This window comes from Macaca fascicularis, chromosome 14 (genome assembly GCF_037993035.2).
Source record: "Macaca fascicularis isolate 582-1 chromosome 14, T2T-MFA8v1.1".
In the NCBI taxonomy this organism is placed as follows: Eukaryota; Metazoa; Chordata; class Mammalia; order Primates; family Cercopithecidae; genus Macaca; species Macaca fascicularis.
The window spans coordinates 127,261,250-127,281,352 of record NC_088388.1 but is presented as its reverse complement, the minus strand read 5'-3'; the positions used below and the strand labels follow the sequence as shown (position 1 = coordinate 127,281,352).

The 20,103-nt window shown below is 47.7% G+C and overlaps 1 protein-coding gene across 10 annotated transcripts in view; it reads right to left on the bottom strand.

Annotated features, from left to right (window-relative positions):
- Positions 1-20,103, bottom strand: part of FLI1 (Fli-1 proto-oncogene, ETS transcription factor) — a 127,246-nt gene that overhangs the window by 49,117 nt on the left and 58,026 nt on the right. For all 10 annotated transcript variants that reach the window (XM_045370768.2, XM_045370769.2, XM_074015627.1 and 7 more), the window contains one exon: positions 4,297-4,508. In XM_045370768.2, the coding sequence (XP_045226703.2) occupies positions 4,297-4,508 (212 nt within the window). The remainder of the gene's footprint in view (positions 1-4,296; positions 4,509-20,103) is intronic.

The window sequence follows — 20,103 nt, the reverse complement described above, 5'->3', positions numbered from 1 at the left end:
CCACGCCCGGCCGAGCTACATAATTTTAAATTTATTAGTAGCCAGATTTTTAAAAGAAAACAAAACGATGAAATGAATTTTAATAATATATTAAAGTATATTAAGATGTTAACTCAATATAGCCAAAAGATGATCATTTCAGCATAATCAATAATCAATGGGATACTTTACACTTTTTCCATAGTAAGTCTTCTAAATCTAGTACGCAGTTTATATTTAGAGCACATCTCAATTTTCAACTAACCGTATTTCAAGCCCTCAGTAGCAACCTGTGGCTAGTGGCTGCTGCATTGAACAGCACAGGTCTAGCCCGTGAGCCAGGCGATCTCAAATTGTACGCCCTACCTTGGTTTTCTCATCTGAAGTTCAGAATCATTACAACATCCTCTCCTATCTTTTTGTGTTATGGCAAATTAGACCACTGCAAACAACCAAATCATATGTAAGTAACAAACTGTCATTATCAGCAATACTCAGAGGATATGAGACGCACGGTGTTCAGGATGAGAGATTTAAAGAGCCTGGCATTTATTTCATTCTGTCATTGCTTTTTGCATAATTAAATGACAGGGTCTGACATGGTTCCACTGTAAGCAATGACATTTTTCTAAAACTCCTTGCTTCCTGCTAGCCACTAGTCCAGCTTACACGTGAGCCCTTAGGGAATATTTGTGGGGTGCTGGCGATGGCCGTGCCTAAGCTGCTTGGCTCTGAGAGCCCACAGGATTGTCTCTGCTTGCCTAGGGTGGGTGAGAAGACATCAGTCTTTCCGAACCTACTTTGTTACCTGCTGATGGTCTGGGTCAAGACAAGCAACTCAAAAGCAGAGGCTGCTGCTCTGTGTAGCCAAAGCCAGGGAAATATCCTGTCTGTTCACTGGAATATTCACACAGGCCCTCTCCAGCTGGCTTTTGGTGTGACTGGAGCCAGGTATGAGCTGGCAAGTGGGTTCCGAAAATCAGTTTCCTTGGGCCCTCTTGGCCCAGGATCAGTATCCTGGAGTGCTTGAGGATTCCCTGGGAGCAGGGGACGGAGTGGTGAGCAGCATACTTCCTTCCCACCAGAGACACAAATACCCATGGGTCTCCAATGAGCATGAAGACGGAACTCAGAAGCCATGCATCCATGCGGGCTCAGCATTGCAGGGGCTGAGTCAGCAGACCTGGGTCTGTGTCTTAACCTTAAACAAGCACCTTCTCTTTTGAGTCTGCTCAGCCATGTGTTCATTCAGTTATTTATCTGACGACAATTTATTGAGCACCTACCGTTTCAGGCCCTGCTCACATGTCGGGGGGGAGGTGATAAGAACTAGGACACTCTAAGCGGAGTAAAGAGTGAGGAGGCACTGGTTTCAATCAGGTGGCCAGGGGAGGCCTCTGAAAAGGTGAGGTTCAGGTAGAGAAACCCAAAACTCGTGAGGGAGAGAGTCATATGACTAGATGGAGTAGGAATGTTCCAGAAGGAAGGAGTTCAGGGGAAGAGATTCTGAGGCAGGAGGGTGCCTGGGGGTCTAGGAGCAGCAGCTAGAGTCTCCTGAGGCTGGCGTGGAGGGAGGAAGTGGGATGGAGGGGGCAGTAGAGAGGATGTCGGAGGGATGGTGGCGCCATGCTAAGGGCTTTGCATTTCGTCACAAGCCATTAAAGAGTTTTGAGCAACAGGGTTACAAATGAGGAAAGCATGGTTCTGGCTGCTTGCTGTCCGGAGAACAGACTTCAGGAAGGCAGGAGGAAGTGGGGAGAGCAGGATGCCCCTGCAGAAGCCTAGGAGAGGTGCTGCTGGCTTGCACCAGGCAGGGGCGGTGGAGGTAAGGAGTGGGCGGATTCAGGTTACAACAGGCCAGAGAATCTCCAACAAAGCCGGGCGCGGTGGCTCATGCCTGCAATCCCAGCACTTTGGGAGGCTGAGGCGGGCGGATCATGAGGTCAGGAGTTCAAGACCAGCCGGGCCAACATAGTAAAACCCCGTCTCTACTGAAAATACAAAAATTAGCCAGGTGTGGTGCCACGTGTCTGTAATCCCAGATATTCAGGAGGCTGAGGCAGGAGAATTGCTTAAACCTGGGAGGCGGAGGTTGTAGTGAGCCAAGACTGAGCCATTGCACTCCAGCCTGGGCAACAGTGTGAGACTCCATCTCAAAAAAAAAAAAAAAATCTCCAACATTGGGACCTGGATCTTCAACAAGCATTGGGAGCCCCTTGTGGAAGAGCCCCATTTAGGAGGCGTCGTAGAATAGGCCTCCCCACCGGGTGGCCATTGGCAGGAATGAGGCGGTGGTGCAAAAGCATGACACACGAGCAGAGGGAGCAGAAAGGTGCCTAGCGGATGGCACGTGGGGCTGGAACCACATGCCTGGGTTCGGGCTCCAGCTTTGCCTCCTCTAAATCCTTAGACAAAGCAATCTCCCCTGAAAGCCCCACTTGCCTTCCTGTGTAACAATGAAGTTACGGTAACTACTTCGTAGGACAGTTGTGGGGAACAAGTGGTAAGATAATATGGGAAAATGTTCAACACACCATGTCCTTCGACTGTTAGGAACTCCAGCACCATCAGAATTACCTCTGGAGGGAGACTCATCTGAGGGGCTATGGGCTCAGAACCTCTGAGCCTTCCTGAAATCCCAGGATCTGGAAAGGTGGCTGAGATCCCAGTCGCTGGTTTTGGTTAGTGGGGTTGAAATGTGGTAGGGCTGGGAGTTCCCACAGGCAGGTCTGAGGCCACGGGCTGCTCTGGAGTTCTCCCTCCCAACCACGCTCATTCCCTTCTCTCTCTTCAATCCAGACTGGTTTCCTCAGTGACCTCATCCACTTTCACAGTTCAAACTCCTTAGAGATGATGCCCAAACCTAAATTCCAGGCCTGAAAGATTATCTGAGCTTCAGTTCCCAAAGTCTAGTAGACGTTTTTATCTGGATGTTCTACCGATTGCTCACAAGGAATCTCAAAGAGAATATTGACATCCCATCCTAAAGCATTTCCTGTGCCACCTTTCTGCAGCTGCTCACAGCACCAGACTTTAAAATGTGCAGGCTTTAGTGGCCTTTGGTTCTTTCCTGTCATGTACCCCCTTCATTCACACTTTATTCACCTAAGCCCTGTTAATCATCTCTTTGCTATCTCCCTTATGTATCTATCCTGTTCCATTTCCATAATCACTACCATCACTTAGTTCAGAACTTCATTATTTCCTATCTGGGGTATTTTACTAACTTCTTCACTTGTCTTTCTGACTCTCCCATCCTACCCTTTGTGCAGAAAGATTGTCAGTTCGCTAGTCTCAAGTCACTGCTCTGATGAGGTTAAATGTCACATCTGTGCTCAAAGTCAGCCTCTGGCTGTGGAATCAACGGCACATGTTTTCAGCCTGCCATTCAGGGCCCTCTCTTACTCTTTATTTTCATCTCTTTGTGCCTTTGGCCCAGTAGATTACCTGGTATTTTGTGAATGAGACTGATGTTCTCTGTCTTTCAAGTCTTTGCTCATAACAATCACTGTCACTACAGAGCACGTGCCTAACGCGTCTCAGGCACCATCCCGGGTCCTTTCCCTGCGGCATCAGAGTAACGCTAGAGTAAGGAGCCATCAGGAAGTGAATATCCCAGTCCTGCCTGAGAAAGGAGAAAGCTGGGGCTCTGAGGGGTTTCGATAACTTGCCCAAGGGGGAGAGGCAGGATGTGAAACTGAGGCTGCCTGTCCACTGTCCTCTTCCATGACCCTGTGATTTTCTCTCCTTGGACCCTCCTGTCTCCATTTCTACAGGCAAAGCCTGAACTGACCCAGTACTGTACCTCCTTCATGCACACTTTCCAGGTGCCTGCCCACTCCCAGACACAGTGAGCCCCCACAGGCGTCTACCTTCCTCATCCCTTCTCCACTTTTACTAAAGAATGGTTTGGTCACCTTTGCTCTGCTGAGACCCACCCAGAGGGGTTAAGTATCTTCAACGGGACAGGGAAGAATAGCTTACCACTAAGCTGTCCCCAAGAGGACTGGACCTGGGCCTGGGATTAACAAGAAATAAGTGTTCCATGAGCGTCTGCACAGGCGCTTGGGGCCTGACTCTTACCTGGCCTCTGAGGGCTGCATGGGCCCCAGAGAGCCGGGGGGCTTCCTGGCCCTACTCCATCCCATCTTCAGTGTGTGGCCCTCTCTGCCTTAGCTCTCTAGAGACTGACACATGCTTCCTGGCCCAGCTCCAGAGCTCCATCTGCTGCAAAAACCTTAAGTGCCCGAAGCCACTTACTGCAGATCTGGTGACTTGGTGCTTTCCTCCAGTCCTGCCTAGGCCTGGCGAGCTTACCTGGATCCATTCATGTGGTCATACTCCCGCTTGACGTTGACCCTCACTGGCTGATTGATCCACTCCTGCTGCGGTGGGAGGGGGTTGATCTTGTGGGGCTGCCCGTAGTCAGGACTCCCCGAGGCAGTCATGTCGGCCTTGGGGAGATGGGCCGCTGCTCCGTATGCTGAGTCAAAGAGGGACTGGTCGTCGCTCACCACCGACAGAGCCTCCTGCAGGGCCAGAGAAGAGACAGAAAGCCCAGTGTCACTCTTCACCCAAGCAAGTGGCACTCTTGCTTTGAGCTGGCAAGGTGGCCCAGGGCTGCCACAGGACAGCTTGTCTGGAAGTTCCTGTTTGACTCACACTCCAGGGGGCAGATTTGCCCTTATGCAAACCAGATGGGTGTTTGCAGGTTACCTGGGTGAGGACAGACTTTGGGCAGTGGAGTGGGGATGGAGGATTCATGAAAGTGGGTTCATTTATTGGTTCTGTAGTCTGGGACCCCCAAAAAGGACGGTGGAGATAGGGAGGCCAAGAATAGTGGTGACTTGGCATGGAATGTAGTATTGTGGTGGTGTATGAATGCTAGATTCTTCCAGGCATAAGCAGAAATGCCTCTTATGAGCTGAGTGGAGTCATCAGCAGTGAGGGGAGAGAGGAGATCCAGCATTTATTTTCTAGGCAAGGCCAGTGAGATCCACCCAGAGAGGCTAGGTGTGCTGCTCAAGGTCACACAAGGGAAGGGTGGGGCCCATGGCTGTGGCCAGGCCAATTTCAGTTTCCTTATTTGTAACAGGGATAAAAATAGCTTTAGCACAGAGTCGATAGGTGGATTAAGTGAGAAGATCTGGTCTGGGGGTGTAGCTTGTAAGAAATGCTCAGCAGTTTGCTGAGGGCCCTCCAGGAGGTGCTGGTACATCCTATAGATCTCAATGTTGGTGACTCAGCCAACCAAAGGACGAAAGAGGAATCTCAGACACGCGAAGTGCCAGTCAGGGCAAGACTGTCCGAAAGAGGCTGTTGGGTCCTCCCACTCATATTATTCCATCACTGACTTGGGTGTGACTCTGGGAGATCATGGATTAAGAAAAGAAGTCTTGGCCAGGCATAGTGGCTCATGCCTGTAATCCCAGCATTTTGGGAGGCTGAGGTGGGAGAATCGATTGAGTCCAGGAGTTCTAGACTAGCCTGGGAAATGTGCCGAAACTCTGTTTCTACCAAAAAAAAAAAAAAAAAGAAAGAAAAGAAAAAGAAAAAAGAAAGAAAGAAAGAAAGAAAGAAAGAAAGAAAGACAGACAGAAAGAAAAAATTAGCTAGATGTGGTGGCATGTACCCAGCTACTTGGGAGGCTGAGGTGGGAGGATCACTTGAGCCCCGGAAGTATAGGCTGCAGTGAGCCATGATCGTGCCATTGCATTCAGCCTGGGCAACAGTCTCAAAACAACAACAACAACAACAACAACAACAAAAAACCTTGCACATTCCGGAGATCTGCTACCAATCAAAACATGAGGATAAGAGCCTTCCATTATTCCATGTCACATCGAATCACAGGCATCCAAGGTCAGGGACCAGGGCATAGTGTTCACTACAGCCATATAATTACACCAAAGTAAGTCTTCAGAGAAAATAGTAGTCATCTATAATTGATATATAATCTCTATAATCAATAATTATATAATCTATAATTGTGAATAATAGATGTGATAATACATGCAAAGTACTTAGAACAGTCTCTGGCACAGAGTAAGTCATACTCAGAACATGTTAGGTATCATGATTATCAACATTCAAACAAAGATTCTCTTAGGCAACCTGTTAGGGGCTGCCTTGTGACCTCACAAAATTCATGTGCTGAAGCCCTTACCCGCAGTTCTCAGAATGTGAGTGTATTTAGAGATAGGACCTTTAAGGGGGTGAGGTGAAATGAGGCTGATAGGGTGGGCTCAAATCCAATACGACTGGTGTTCTTAGAAGGAGAGGGAATTTGGACACGCAGAGAGCCCCCAGGGAAGTGTGTGCACAGAGGGGCTGCCACGTGAGGACACAGCAGTCATCGGCAAGCCAAGGAGAGAGGTCTCTGAGAAAAACCAATCCTGCTGGCACCCTGATCTTGGACTTCCAGCCTCCAGAACTCTGAGCAAATAAATTTCTTTTGCTTAAGCCGCTGGTATGTGTCATGGAAACCCTAGCAAATGGATACACCATCTTTACTTGAAAATGTAGTGATAGGTGAACAGCACTTGTTAAAGCTGGCATTTGTGTACTTTCCTTGTGTAATCCACATTCCTGAATTGAATGTCTTCTTCAGAATGAATGCTCTTCATATGCCTGTGGAATTACAACCTGCTCCGTGGGCTTTCTCTTCTCTCCCAGGGCCATTCTCCACCCCAGCAGACTCACAGCCATAATTCAAAAGAGGAGGCTCTTTTATGGCTGTTTTCAGCTGGGATCAGGGAAAAAAATCCTGGAATATGTTCTATGAGTCCTGCTTTTGCACCAGACGGCTTTGGAGTGTAGGTGCATCCAGAGGTGCAGTCAAAGCAGAGCTGCCCACACAATATTAGAACACTTACATCCTCCAACCGAGGTGATCTCCCTAGACCTAATATCTGCTGAGACGCTTCTTCATTTTCTACCAGATGCCCTTGAGTCATGCTCAGAGTAAAGCTGTGCTTGTCGGAACCATTTGTTTCTTGGTTATCATATCCACTCTTGATTTCAGCTAGAGATCAGCTTTGGCTTCGTATCCTAAATTTTGGACTGTTACCTGGGCATAAGGAATTATGGTTCCGAGCTGAAAAGGGTGACATTGCAACCTTTCAGACAGCTGGCCCTGACTCCATGAAATTCCTTGAGTTCCACCCTGGAAGCAGAGGACACATTACCACCTATGACCCCTAAGTGTCTTTTGGTGATAAGGGTGAAGAGCATGCACCACAGTCCTGCTACAAAAAGAGATGACATTTCAGGAATCAGGTAGCATCTTCTGCTGTAGAGAATGGCTTACATTCTTAGTTTATCATTCATGAACCTTGGGGTTTCCAGTAAAATAATTTCTTTCCCTTCCCTCTTCTAGGTTGGGGAAGAAGATGATGGGCTATCAGAGGCAAATAAGCCCGGGAGGCAGGACTGGGCACAGTGACGCTCCAATAGACGGGCAAAAAGTTCCTCTCATCATTAGCCAAAGAGGGTGGGCCAGGCAACAGTGAACACAGGGTGGTCCTGTCCAAGGGGACATGCAGACGGCAAAATCCAGACTTACAGCAAAGAGAGTACACAGGGAACACAAAGCCGGGTTCTGGAGGCAGACCTAGGGGAGACTTATTAAGGAAGTGAGTGGTACACAGCTAGAAAAAACAAGTGATGAGATAGAGTGTAGGTGTAGAAAGGGCACAAAACCTGTTTGAACTCATTTTGGAATAAAAGTTTCCTTAAGAATGTGGTTCACAATCAAGGAAACTCCAATCAAGTGGCAACGTTGTAGGAGGAGAGCGTCCTGGTTCACCGCGAATGCCTCACACTACTGTCCAGTCTGGGCATTTCTCTCTGAGATTCTTCCCTCCCTGATGGCCCATTGACATGCTCTTCCCTTGTTCAGTACACCTCGCGCACTCCTTGGCTGGATCCAGCTCCCTTGCAAGTTGTGAATACCGTTGTCATCCTGCCACAATCTGCTTAAAACCCTCAGAGAGCTCCCTAGAGATAGACCACAGCAAATCTCTTATCAGCCACTTGTCTTCCAAAGGTCATCTTTGTCCCACCTGCCACCCTTACATTGCACAACTTCCTCTTGCTGCAACTTCTGTCCAAGTCTAACTATTCTCACTGCTCCACTAGACAAGCCCTACTCAGGTATGCTTCTGTGTCTTAATTTTGTGGTTCCTTTTGCTGCAAGTAACCTTTCTTTAGCCTTTCACCCTGATGCACAATTATCTGTGCCATTGTGTAAGGTAAGTGAGATCTTCCTGAGAGCTTCCTGTTTCCATGAAACCTTTCTGGTGATGACCTCTGACTCCTTTGAGCTGTTAACAGCTCGTGAGAATACCGCTTTGGTTATGCATGCATGCACACACACACACACACAGACACACACATCCCCCTTCTATTTGCAATCATTGCTAGACCAAAAACTTTTTTCCATTACAATGTGGAGAAAAGAAGTGATAGATCATGGGGGCTGTGAAGAGAGAGAAGATGAAGGAGAAGGGTTCCCTGTCTGTCTCATTGGGCTGAATTTGAAAAGCTAATATGGGCAAGGGAAGGGAGGTGAGGGCCACTAAGCGGAATAAAAGATTTGGGGAGATAAGGCCCCAAACAAGCTGATATGAGACCCAAGTGAAAAAGCAGAGTTGGGGAGGAGAACATTCTTGCTGCTTCTGCAAATAAATGGCACCCCCTTTTGCAGTTCAATAGCTTTAGGAGCACCCCAAGATCATGCCCTTGCCAAGTACACTGTCATTTTTATGATGTCACTGGCAGTAGGGAGCCTTCTCCAAACTGCTTTAGGAAGACCAGAGTAGGGACGGAGAAGGCAAACAAGAGGAATGAGTCTGGGCAACTTGATGTGGGTGCTGCTGTCTGCAGGCGAGGAGCTGCTGAGTTGGAGAAATTTCACTTATTTGCAGCTTGTTATACATGAGGAGCTGTTGCTATTTCATGTGTGTCTTATAAAGCTCTTTACTTAAACTCTTAAAACTTTTTAAACTTAAAACTCTTCCTTATACTTAAAGCTTACAAGGAAATGAGCATGTTGCTAGCGTTCAAGAACTTTCCACCGATAAATCATCAATAAGTATTTAACTGAGCTGATAGGCTGGATGTAGAAAGAACACCAGCATGCAAATTCACCAGCCATCCTCAGAGGGACTACATTCCTTCCGTTTCTAATGACTTTGCTTCTCCTATTGTTGCTGATGATTTTATTCAAGGGAAGAGAAGTTAGTTATTATTTAAAAGACTTGTGGGCTCCATGGGGCTTTAGACCATGCCATGTAAAATTGACTTCCAAGTGAGAACGACAGGAGGCGTGGGCTCCTAGCCCTGTGTGGGGCTCCGTTCTGGGGTTCCTTCTTGACTCAACAATTGTCACCATAAGAGGAACCCCCAGGCTGGCTTAGTCATTGGCTTCTGAGAAGCACTTTCCTTTGCAGAATGCTGGAAAGGCTAGGTCTGTGGGTCCGGAGGCTCTGACCTCTCAGCCACTGAATCCTAGATCCAGAGGGTAGCACAGGGTCCCTTGCTCCAGGTAGGGAAGTGTCCCAGCACATTTGTACCCAATGATGCCCCTTTACCAGAGACCTCTGGCAAGGTGAGCTGCTTGGGGTGGCATCTGAGCTATAGCAGATCACTCACATTTGCGGATAGAAATGCTTCCTTTCCACGACCTCCTCCTGGTCCTGGATCCAGCAGGGGCATGCTACCGACAATGCACTTGTCTCAGTAGGACGCTTTTTCTCCTCCAGTTTGGGCAAGGTGCCTTTAGTACATAATACACCCTCTGTCGTCATTACAGGCAACAGATATAAGTAGTAATAATCACAGCACTTATTAAGTATAAAACACTGTTTACATGAGTAACCTAATTTAATCCTCCCGGCAATTCTACGAGGGATGTACTCTAATTTTTTCAGACGAGAAAATGGATATTCAGAAAAGTGAAATAACTTGCTCAGTCGCACAAAAAATGAGTGTGATGTGGGATCCAAATTCAGGTCTACAGCCTAAGCACATAACCACAGCTCTTTACAGGTTCTTTCTTGTGAATTTTCTGTCCTCTCAATTAGACCATAAGCTCTTTGAGGGTAACTGCAGTGTTTATTGTAACTTAGAGCACAATCTCGAGTCAGAGAGATTTGCGTTTCTATACAAGCTTCATCTGCTGCTCATTCTGCATCTAGTACAACTTCTATGAACTTCATTTCCTCATCTGTAGGTTGGAGATAATATCAGTACCTAACCTGGCAATTCTGGATAAAGATAAAATGAGAAAATATGAGTAAAGTACCTAAATCAAGCACCTAAACTTCTTGGAGCAAAGTAAATACTTAAAAATGTGGCCAGGCACGGTGGCTCACGTCCGTGATCCCAGCACTTTGGAAGGCTGAGGTGGGAAGATCATCTGAGGTCAGGAGTTCGAGACCAGCCTGGCCAACATGGTGAAACCCTGTTTCTACTAAAAATACAAAACTGAGCCAGGCATGGTGGTGGGTGCCTGTAATCCCAGCTACTCAGGAGGCAGAGGCAGGAGAATTGATTGAACCCAGGAGGCGGAGGTTGCAGTGAGCCGAGTTAGCGGCACTGCACTCTGGCTTGGGCAATAGAGTGAGACTCAGTCTCAAAAGAAAAAAAAGAAAAAAATTGTTTAAAAAGCTGGGCACAGTGGCTCATGCCCATAATCTCAGCACTTTGGGAGGCTAAAGCAGGTGGAGTGCTTGAGCTCAGGCATTCAAGACCAGCCTGGGTAACACAGCATAACTCTTTCCCTACAAAAAATAAGAAAACAGGTGTGGTAGTGTGCCTGTGGTCCTAGCTACTTGGAAAACTGAGGTGGGAGGATCACCTGAGCCCAGGAGGTGGAGGCTGCAGTGAGCCATGATCATACCATCCAGCGTGGGCAACAAGAGTAAGACATTGTCTCAAAAAAAAAAAAAAAAAAGTTAAAAAAAATTTTTAATGAAGGTCAGTGCTGAGAAATGGCGTGAGAATCAGTGGGTTGGAGATGGGTCAAGAGGGAGTTCAGATAAAGCCAGAGCGATACCTACTTCTCCGCATGTTGATTGTTTAAAAGATTAGTTGCCTAAATTTCTAGTAAGTAGATTTGGTGATGATAGAGTCTGAAATGCAAATCCCATGGGCTCCTAGAGAGCAGAGCCGATTTCACTAATCTGCATGTCCACTCTTCCTTTAAAACTATGGCTGTCATTCCATTGCAGGCTCAGCCCTCTGCCTGTTTCTGGCTTCTGAGTCCAGGCCTCTAGGTGGCATAGATAAGGCTCTGTTGTATAGCCTGAATAGCCCTGTGAATGAGGAGAGGAGGCATCTGTTGTGAGATAATGAAAATTGTAGGTGGCCAGCACCTATTTATACTGTTGTTCATACACCACATACTCAGTGAATATCAGAAGAATGGCGTGGGTACATCTGTGCATTCATGAATTTTAAAACTTCACTTATTTTGGAATTTGTCACATATATGTGCCTATATGTATCTTTTCTTTTTATACTCACAAATGTGTCTTCCAACATTTGTTTTCCTTAGATTAAGTCAAATGTTACTTTTCATGTGCACATCAGTTGAGTGATGGGGATGTGGTCAGAGCGTAGCCGAACGATGGCCTGGCCGATATGAACGATGAGCAAACAATTGCATCTCCAAACAGCCTAGCTAAGGCCGAGACGGAAAAGCCTCCAGAGGGGCAAGGAAAGAGGAAGAGGGTGGCTTCAGGATCTCCCCATTTCATTTGGGAAGACAATAAGAGAAATTTCTGCCATTGTCCTATGTGTGGGAAGGAACAAATATTTCACAGTTATGAGTCCAGTGGAGTTAGAGGAGGAAAAACGCCAGACGTGGACATGAGTGGGAGACCCTTTCTGTCTGTTCTTCCTTATATGTAGGCTGAGTTTTATTTCTTTTTTTTTTTTTTTTTTTTTTTTTTTTTGAGGCGAAGTCTCGCTCTGTCGCCCAGGCTGGAGTGCAGTGGCCGGATCTCAGCTCACTGCAAGCTCCGCCTCCCGGGTTCCCGCCATTCTCCTGCCTCAGCCTCCCGAGTAGCTGGGACTACAGGCACCGCCACCACGCCCGGCTAATTTTTTTGTATTTTTAGTGGAGACGGGGTTTCATTGTGTTAGCCAGGATGGTCTCGATCTCCTGACCTCGTGATCCGCCCGTCTCGGCCTCCCAAAGTGCTGGGATTACAGGCTTGAGCCACCGCGCCCGGCCGGCTGAGTTTTATTTCTAACACAGAATGACCCAAGACACGGAGCCTGAGAAGCACCAATGTCCCATGTGTCCTTCCCATTCCTTTCCTTCTGGCCTGCCCTGAATCTCCTAAGGACAGTTGTCTGGGGCTGAGCAGCTTGGCTGGAGTTGGTCGGTGAAAGGAATGTCAAAAGCAACCCGACCAAGTTCCCTGTGGCTGCCCTGCTCAGTGGGCCCACTCAGCCGCTCCCGGTGCAGGGCTCTGGGACGCTAATCTCTGGCATATCCGTTACCCAGGGTCACCACAGGGAGCACACTAGCTTTGGCTTTTTGTTACATTCTTTGCATAATGACATGAAGTCCCTTCTCCTGCCAGTTGGAGAGAATACGAAATGTAAACAAGACACTTAGGTGCAAAGCCCTCTGTGTTCTCTGCTTTGGGAACCCAGCAGGCTCTGCAGCAGTGGGGGTGATCAGCCTGGGTTGGGGTCACTCCAAGTCTAATCTGAAGTGTCAAGAGTAGGTGGCTGCTCTGAGCAAGGCCAACCCTTTTGCTTCTCTCACCTCCCTACACGCACCCATTTCTTGCTCCTTATTTCCACTGCATAGAGGGCAGGGAATGAAAAGGGAAGAGGAGGTAAATTTTATGGCAGTTGGATAAGGAAGAAGATAGGAAACATTAGTCAGTCACCAAAAAAGCATTAACTGAAAACTCCTTTGCATGGGGCACAGTCGCATTTTCTCAAAATGACCATCAGAATATTTTGGATCTTTGCCTCTCTCTTCCCATCAAAAGGCGGAGCTTATTTTCTCCCCCCTTGAACCCAGATGGAACTTTGTGATTGCTTCAAGAAATGGCCTTGCATGACTTCCGGGACAAGGTGATAAAGGTATTATGACTTTCACCTGCTTCTTGTTCTCTCTTGGGCCTCTAGTCCATGGAAATCGCCACCATACTGTGAGGAAGCTCAAATTAGCCCAAACTGAGAAACCGTATGGAGAGGCCCACAGGAGAGGAACCGAGGCCACAGCCAACCACAACAACATCAACCTCCAGACTTCAGAGTGACGAGCCTTCAGTGAAGGATAACAAAACTCACGAGCCTAATAGTTGGTTTATGCCACTAGGTTTCGGGGTAATTTCTTATGTAGCCATAGTAACCGGAACATCTCAGAGCATTTTACTCGGCAACCGAAAACCCATATTCAAAGGCTGTAGAGGTGACTGTCTGAGTATCCTTTCACTGTGGTTATCAACACTGGCTGGCAGGAATCAGCACCATGACTGAGCAGGTGGGGAAACTGAGGCACAAAGCATAACCTTTCTAGGTTCACACAGTGAGGGGGAATCAATCTCAGCATTAAAGTCTAAGTCCTCTGATAAACACATAGTGGAATTATCTCCAAACAACAAAATCAAAATAAACAACAGACAAAAGCCAAACAAGGACCACTTTTTAAAATGAGAACGATCAAATAGAATATGTATTATTTACTGACATGAAGTTTCCAAGGAACTTTTACTATCATCACCTCATTTAACCTCTTAAAATATGAGTTAGGATCCTTATATTATTGAAAAGAAAATTGAGGCTTAAAGAGGTTTGCTCCTGGCCTCCGGCCCTCACCTAGTGAGTCTCCAGACTGCTGGCTTGGCTGCAAAGCTTCTACTCTCCCCCTAAACCGTTTCCACTTTGCCATCTCCAATTTTAGGCCGTGGCACACAGCCAAATCTGCCACAGAGCTTCAGAGGGCCCGGCTGACTTTTCTTTTCTTTCTTTCTTTCTTTCTTTTTTTTGAGATGGAGTTTCATTCTTGTTGCCCAGGCTGGAGTGCAATGGTGCAATCTCGACTCACTGCAACCTCTGCCTCCCGGGTTCAAGCGATTCTCCTGCCCCAGCCTCCCAAGTAGCTGGGATTACAGACACCCCCCCACCACACCCACCTAATTTTTGTATCTTTAGTAGAGACGGGGGTTTCACCATGTTGGTCAGGCTGGTCTCGAACTCCTGACCTCAGGTGACTCACCCACCTCGGCCTCCCAAAGTGCTGGGATTACAGGTGTGAGCCACCGCGTCTGGCCCCCAGCTGACTTTTCAAGGAGTCTTGTTGAACATCATTCCCCCTCCCAAGTGCCTTTCCCCTTTGACTTAAAATTCCACTTCCTGGGGAGGGGGCTTGGCAGTGGATGACCCAGAGAAAGAATTCCTAGAAGATGCAATTGGAATTATTTGCAGACGACAGTACTTTATTTAATGGCGTTTTACAAATGAAGGGTCTGAGCCTAAGTGAGCTCGGAGAAGGGGATCTCTGCGTCCTCCCAGGACTGTGCGCTGTAACAGAATCCAGAGCCATGGCCTTCTGTGCCTCACGGGCCTCCCGCTCAGTGCTGCTCCAGGTCTCCCGTGGTATTTACCTTTGCCTGTTGACTTTGAGTGTTCACAGTCACTTTTTTGACCATAACCACATTTAAAGGGCATCTCTAAAGATCAAAGTTAAATTCTCCTCCCACAGAGAATGCTTTTACTGCTGAAAAGCAAAAAGTGCTGAATATGGAAACTCACAGGATGGGAGATAGAACGTTCATCTGAACCCCACGAAGCGAACTTTTTACAGTGCGTTTTACTTTCTGTTTCCTTCCACTGGGTCTGCCCACTGTCCAGTGGCTTTTTCTAGATGGCAGTGGGAACCACCGAAGGGCCGGCAGTGCTTTACTGGGTGTAATTCTTCACACTTAACCGTCCGGGACCAAGCTCCTCTCAGAGAATAAAGTAGGGTGTGGCCTGACCATTAAAGTAGGTCCCACAGTGTCAAAGGGACAGGGCAAAGCCAGACTGAGATGTTGAGACTTACTACAATTAAGCAGCTTAGATGTTCTCTTCTGTAAGACGGATCCAGTATTCTCCCACCCAGCCTGATGGGTGGGAAGGATTAAACACAGGCCTCACTGAAGCAAAGGTGGGATGATAAAAACGGAACCAGCAACCAGCACGACAAAAGCCAGATGGCATGGGAGAACCCGCAGGGAGGGCTGCTTCTGGGAAGGCCACCTGGGTGCACCAGCACACGTGCTGTCCCACATACTTTTCCCGGGGACTCTGTTCTGCCAGATTTCACTGGAGTGGCTGTACCAGTCATGAAAAATACTGCAACACAGCCACACAGGTGGATAAAGTGCTGCTGCATTGAGATGCATCACTTCTCTCCTCTGCTCTGGGACAAAGAAAAGGCAGGTGATGGGCACTGTGGCTCCTCCAGAACCCTGCTCTGAGACAAGGGGCTGCTGCCCTGCAGCCCACGCCTCATGGATTGTCATGATGTGAATGTTGTCCCTGACCTGCAGAATGGTTTTCTGATCCCAGTGATGGTGCCGCCTGAGGATGGGTGAGGATCTGGACCCCACTGGGAGCAGCCTCTTCCTGCAGAGGAGCCCTGGCCATCCTGGCTGCAGATGGGGTCAAAAGGCAGCAAGCCACAGCACTGCTCTCTTCCCTTCATGGACAGCTGCTTTAAGTCTGTTCTAACAAAAGGCACGGGCCACCAGCTGGGTCAATGTGGAGCTTTATTGGCTGTGCAACTTTGGGCAAATTACTTCATCTCCCAGCTCCTGGACATTTTTAACCATCCTCTACTGAAAGCTTCATGCTCTCTAATGATGACAAATGGTCAGACTTCCCTGACCACAGAGAGCTGAAAGTTTGCAAGAAGAGCCTCCGTGGAAAGTGACTGCAGTGCTTCCCTGTGGAGTGAATTTCGCCCACTGCAGGGATGAAGGAGTAGCCTGGGAGCCAGGATAGAGATCCGGAGCTTTCCTATAGCTCGAGAAAGAGGCTTCTGAGAGCGTCCCTTGAGGACTGGTCTTTCTGGGAGCTAGACCAAGAGGATCTCAATCTGGGTCTGCAGGGACAAGAGAGGACTCTGCGTGACAAAGGGAAGGTGGGAGTCAGAATATTCAGATCCTAAAGGATGGGCTCCCGCAAGGGAAACAGAGACTTGTCCACCAGGGTTGGAGGCGGCAGGTTCTGCAAGTTTTCTAAGCCTTGAGGAGAGGAAGGAGTGTGGATGGCATGTGCCCTTGGAATCTCTTCGATTCCGGGGGTCATGGGAACGTTCCCATTCTTTATCTCAAGGACAGATTCTAGTTAGGCACCCTGAAGAGAAGAACCTCATCAATCTGATTCCTGGTTTTCATCCCCAGTTGCTTGCACACTTCCTGGCACCAAAGAGGTGTGCAATGAATTATGTTAATAAATAAAAGCCTCAGCGCCAGATGGAAAATGCAGGGACCCTCCCTCCCTGCCCACACCTCCACACCAGTCAGACTACCCCTTCTATCTTTATGCTTTGAGCAATTTTGATGAAGCCTTTCCCCCCAGGCTTGTCTAATTTTTTTTAAAAGCAGCCACACCCAGTGACTGTTTCTTCTTCAAATTTAAACGTGAAGCCACTGACCGCTTTCCCCAAACAACCACTTGAGGTCCTATTCCTAGAAGCTATGATCTTATCTGACGATTTCCTCACGTGGCAGTTGCCATGGCAACCGGGGCCCTCACAATCACAGGAAGCCCACGAGGAAACGTGCACATGGCGGGGCTTCAGTCCCTTCCAGCAACACCCAGGGAGCAGCCTGGCAGAGGGACGAAGGCCAAACCAGCCTCGCGATGTCCTGCCTCCCGCACACAAGCCAGGAAAGAACACCGCTTCATCTCCACGCACAGACGAGGCCTGCATCCATTTTATTTCGTTTCCTCTCAGGGCATGGGGACGGGGGAGACCCTGAATCCGCTTTCCAGCTCTTAATGGCTGCTTCTTTTCCGTGATTCACGGCTGAGGAGCCATGCTTGGTGACCTCGGGCCCATCAAGTCGGGAAGCAGGTCCTGAGAGTGCAGTGTTTCCAACTAGCACATCTGGGTGAACTGCTCTGTCCAAGGTGTTTAGCTCTTTTGTGGCCCAGGGCATATGGTTACCATATTGTTGCAGCGACATGTGGCAGAAACCTTGTGGATGGGAGTGATGGAGGGAGGTGGGGCCTGGGGAGGTCCATTTTCTGGGAGAGCTCGGCGGCCAGGGCCCTCTCTGCCCAGTTCCTGTGCTCTGTTTCAATCTGCTCCTCCTTTCCTTTTGTGCTCTCCGTTCATTTTCCCTCTGTCACCTTCAATTGTTCTGCCCCGTGCTTCCATGGCTTCTCTTTCTTGCTCCGCCTCCTGCATTTTAATGTCCTATTTCAAATAGTTTTTCTTCTTGTTATGTAAGGCTTGCCTGCCTCTTTCCTTCCTGCACTCTTAACCTTTAGAGGCATATTTAATGTACATTTAATACACATATGCAGCTTCACCTGCATATAATTGCCTCCCCGTCTTCTCTGCCTAATCATATCTCATTCATTCACCAAACTGTTGAACACCTCAAATTCCGCCTCCTCCAGGAAGTCTCCCTGCTCACTCCAGCTCAGCATAGGAACCTCCATTCTGCTGAAGTCTGTTGTATGGTCCACCTCTACCACCAATTTGGCACTTTATCTTAGACTGCCTTGTCACGTTGCTTTGATATTTATTTAACCGTTGCCTTCCATTGTGGTTTTTCATAGGTTTATGTTCTAGCTCTTCAACTAGATTGTAAATTCCCCACGATAATTTTCTTTGTGCTTGTCTGTAGACATGATTGTCACTTACTAGCTGAGTGAATTGGTCCCCTTATCCATAAATGGGCACAATGACAGCACCCACAGGGTTTTGATGTGAGGATCGAGGGGGCTCTCCACTCTGCTGGTTTGTGAGAGGTACAGTCCTGTCGTCTTTGATATATTACCCACAGAGCCAGACTGTCAGGATCTGAATTCTGCATCTACCACTTGCCAGTCTTGTGACCTTGGACAAGCTTTTTAATCTCTCCATGCCTCAGTTTCCTTTTTGGTAAAATAGCGATAATAATAGTGTTCTAACTCGTGCCTGTCACATAGCCCTCCCTGAATGTAATAATCGTGGTACAGAAAAGGCACTCTATCTCTCTGGGCTTGTTTATGTACCTATTACATAAAAGGACTGAGCTACATGATCTGTTTAAGATCCCTTCCAGGGCTTCAACCCTAACATCTTTTAGTGGAGTGATTCTACAGCACCTTTGCCTGGAACGGTTCCACTTTATGCTATTGTTCCAGGAAATGCTTACTAGCGCCTCCTTTCACTCAAAATTATCCCACTTTGGATGATGCATTATATGGCCACCCTGTCTATGAGTAAGCTCACATAACATGGTGTTCATGAGCTTCATGGGCCCTTTGGTTGTCATGTTCGCTCTCCCTTCTAGAGGGAGTCAGGGGAACTGAGGACAGCCTGGTCTCTACATGAGGAGCCAAGCATCCTCTCATCATGGAGCTCAGGCTCCCTCTCTGGTGCACAGCTGGTCCCTCCGTTGGCAGCTGCCCTGCAGACAGTCACTCACAGGGCTGGCCTACATCCTGCTTAACTGGAGTGCTAAGCCTGGACAGTCCAGCACAGGGGTCTCCCGTCTCCCGGCATCCATCTACAGGCAAAGTAGATATTTTGTGAACCAGTCCTGCCGTAGTCCTCCAGAGAAAACATTTCAGTGGGTTTATATGGAGATGTTTTCTTTGTCAAGCTCAGTAAAGCTGAGCAGAAAACCCAGCTAAAACCCACTGACAGTTCCTAGGGGCTTGGACTAGTTTAGTTACTCCATAAGGGGCAGTTAGTGTTCTACTCTTGGAAGCTGCTGGAGGTGCCAACCTTGCCCAACAGAGCCATGCCTGTCTGTCTGTCTCAAGGACATGTGTCTTCATGGCAGGGAGGCTCAATCCTCCACATTATAAAAACTTGTGGGAAATGGAAAATTAGCCTACCAGGTGTACATGCCCTGAGATGTCCCAAACCTCAAAAATTTCTGAACTTCTATGTCCTGTTCAGTTCCATTTTCCTCAGGATCCATTGTCAAAGTCTGCCAAGTTTCCAAGTTCGTTCTTTCTTTCTTTCTTTCTTTCTTTCTTTCTTTCTTTCTTTCTTTCTTTCTTTCTTTCTTTTTTTTGAGACATGATCTTGCCATGTTGCCCAGGCTGAAGTGCAGTAGCATCATCACGGCTCACTGCAGCCTCAAACTTTTGAGCCCAAGGGATCCTCCTACCTCAGCCTCCTAAGTACCAAGTAGCCGGGACTACAGGCACACACCACCATGCCCAGCTAATTTATTTATTTATTCTTTATTTTTTGTAGAGACAGGGTCTTACTATGCTGCCTAGGCTGGTCTTGAACTCCTTGCTTCAGGCGGTCCTCCTGCCTCGGCCTCCCAAAGTGATAGGATTACAAGCATGAGCCACCATGTCCAGATCGCTCCAAGTTCTTGCACTGCGACTTCCACTTGGTTTTCTGTGTGATTGAGATCTCCCTTGTTCATTGTGGGTTGGTGATGTTCATGAGAAACCCAAAGGCGATGAAGCCAGTGGAGCCAACCTTCTCAAACCTTTCTCTCTTGGGAAACTGTGAGAGCAAAATGTCCCCGGGGAACCTTGTGGTCCTCTTGCTCCTTTTATCATGAACCAAAAATGCTCTCAGGTATGACGTCAGTCTGAATGGCCTGTAAAACATGTTGGCGGTTCTACATAAAACCAACAAATGCATACTCGTCAGCATCAATCTTAAAATCAGGATCAAGAAACAAAAAACTTTACCTAAACTTCTTATTCATTTACATAGAAAGAAGTTGAATTCTCTGATTTGGTCCAGGGGAGATGACTGTGATGCTGGCACTGTTCTAAAATCTGCACCATGCAATGCAGAAGCAACTCGACTTGTGAGGTTGTTGAGGACTTGAAATGTGTCTGGTGTGACTGAGGAACTGAATTTTTAATTTTAGTCAACTGTAATTCATTTGAATTTAAGAAGTCACGTTATGA